The sequence below is a fragment of the Montipora foliosa genome, chromosome 2 (assembly GCF_036669935.1).
Source record: "Montipora foliosa isolate CH-2021 chromosome 2, ASM3666993v2, whole genome shotgun sequence".
In the NCBI taxonomy this organism is placed as follows: Eukaryota; Metazoa; Cnidaria; class Anthozoa; order Scleractinia; family Acroporidae; genus Montipora; species Montipora foliosa.
The window spans coordinates 61009803-61012302 of NC_090870.1; the positions used below are offsets into that span (position 1 = coordinate 61009803).

General features: G+C 40.8%; 3 protein-coding genes across 3 annotated transcripts in view; 2 read left to right on the forward strand and 1 right to left on the reverse strand.

Moving 5' to 3' along the window:
* Positions 1-2500, reverse strand: part of LOC137984411 (doublesex- and mab-3-related transcription factor A2-like) — a 350662-nt gene that overhangs the window by 225325 nt on the left and 122837 nt on the right. The gene's annotated exons all lie outside the window — the stretch shown is intronic.
* LOC137984468 (protein C10-like) overlaps positions 1-2500 on the forward strand; it is a 236392-nt gene that overhangs the window by 69577 nt on the left and 164315 nt on the right. The gene's annotated exons all lie outside the window — the stretch shown is intronic.
* LOC137984325 (uncharacterized) overlaps positions 1-2500 on the forward strand; it is a 38887-nt gene that overhangs the window by 2069 nt on the left and 34318 nt on the right. Inside the window, exons 2-3 of the mRNA XM_068831483.1 lie at positions 282-1082; positions 1889-2044. Coding sequence (XP_068687584.1) covers positions 282-1082; positions 1889-2044 — 957 coding nt within the window. The remainder of the gene's footprint in view (positions 1-281; positions 1083-1888; positions 2045-2500) is intronic.

The following is a 2500-nucleotide window of genomic DNA, read 5'->3' on the forward strand; positions in this document are numbered from 1 at the left end:
AAAATGAAATTCCGACAAAAGACATCCTTTCCCAGCAAAATTCTGACAGTGATGTCAAGGCCGAGAATGAGCCAATTAAACCCCCACGGGACCCCCCCCCCCCCCCATCCTGTCAGGGCCTCTGCTGTGGTGGTCTTTTTTGGGAAGTTGGGATACCAGAATTAGATCCCTCTCACATCTTTCCCTTTGCAACAATCTTTTACATATGTAAGACAACAAAGGCACAACACATTAAACCAACTACAGGTAATCCAATAGTTACTGTTTTTTAAATGTTGCAGGCAAAGAAAGTTTCAACAGTTACCATTTCGTGGTACCAGTTGAGATAAAAGTGGCCCCTGAGGCTACAAATACTTGTGGTATTGATCACACTGAGGTTAACCCTGGAGAAGATGGAGAGGGAAATGAGGCAACTTCTAACAACAACTCAAACGTGACACACGAGTTTGCAAGGCCAGAGAATGGGTGTACTAACTCAGAGGTGCAGGGAAGTGGTACATCTGCTACAAATCCAAAGAAGAGGGAAAAAATGAGTTTAGAGGATAATTCATCATCCTTTCATAGGCATGAGAAGTCATCCACTGGAGAAAGCAATAGTTCAGGTGACCCAACACCAGGTGCATCATGTCTCAAAAACTTGCCAAAAACAACCCAAACCCCTTCTGGTATAGATCCTTTACCATGCCAACAGCCACACCTGCAACCTGTGTCTGAGCAAAGTTCTAATGAAGAGAAGAGTGCATCAAAGGATGAAGAGAACGAGGTATCATACACATCCAAAATGAGCTCTGATGAGTCCACTCCTGGAGAAGATTTTCCAGTGATTGGCTCTGCTGAGTCAGCTTCTGAAGATGACTGTTCAAGAGTGATTCTGTCAAAGAAATTATTGCAGCCATCAGTTTCAGATGAAGTAGATCCAGGCAGACGTGGTAACCAGGAGACCATGGGTGATGACCAATCTTCTTTTCAAATTGACTCGCTATCACGTCATGATGAGAATATCCCTGCACGGCAGAGCTTCAGACCTGGCTTTTTGGCCCAAAATTCTTGTCATGACGGGGCTTATGGATCCATAGGTGAAGGTAAAGATAATTCCAACTTTCTATGCAGGCAACTGGAGGGCATCATCTTGAATCTTGCCAAAACAAGTATATCCTTTGAAACAACTTCATTTAAACTGACTTTTTATCAATTTCCTTTGCACCACTCAGTTTGGGTATTGAACTAGTCAGGGTAAAAATATGGGGCTTATGTGTCTCCTCGTTCTTCGGACTATGTCTATCATAGTTCATTTGCATTGTCAAGCCAATAGTCTGCAGTCTACATTTAACAATGACCACATAATTTGCACTGATAGAAATGGATGAGTATCTTGAGTTAATGAAGAAACTTAGGGTTCCAATTTTTCCTCCCTATAAACACAAAGAGAAAAATATTACAAAATTCTAGTCACAACATATAACCACCATTCAATAAGAGCGGCTAGTCTGATTTAATAGCATCATCTTTGAAAGCTAATTAGACACTGACTGGTTATTTGGGACATTACTAAACAACGAAACACCGAAACAGCAAAACGAAGCACCAAAACAGCATGTATGACCCCACCATACATTGAATACTAACTGACAAAGGTTGGATCTAATCTCAGCTCCTAATCTCAGTCTTAATCTGAATCCTAATGTTTAATCTCAATGAACTAGGAGCAAGAACGTTTTAGGCCTAATTAGGCCTAAAACGATATTTAATCTCAAATCCAACCTCTGTCGGTTAGTATTCAATGTATGATGGGGTCATACATGGGGTTTTGGTTGCTCCGTTTCGCTGTTTCGTGGTTTATTAATTCCTGATTTGTTGATTGACTGAATGATTTATCAATCAAACACAGAGTGTCGGGTAGGCATTGGTGAAACAGCAAGTCCGAAACCATATGAACCACCCACGCACACACTCAGGGAATCAACTGTACAAATCCTCAGCAATCGAGCAAGTGATGTTTCCAGGGAGGAAGGGCATTCATTTGCACAAGACAATGTCAACCCAGGTGAACAAGAATGTTTAGAATGTTAATTGGACCAACCAGCCTCAATTTAAAGCCATAAATGTTCATGCTTTCAACCCAAGTACAAGGACAAAAGGATATAATTGATTGGCAACATTAAAACACAGGGCATTTGTATTGTAAGGGTGAAGTATTAAATAAGACCATTTTACGTTTTGTACTCAGTTACCAAGCCTTTGAATAAAAGTGAGGTTGGAGTTGACCTTGCTTTGATACAAATCTTGTTACTTTTTTTATGTAAATCATGTTGTTGTAATGCTAACGAGTTGCTATTTACATAAGAAAAGCACTGAGGTTTGTATCAAAACAAGGTCAACTGCAGCCTCACTTTATTCAAAGGCCTGGTAACTGAGCACAGAACTGTAAAATTACTGGTGGGAAGATGACCTTTGAGTGCAAGGGCAACCCTAAAAGCCGGAATCCGGAATCCGGAATCAC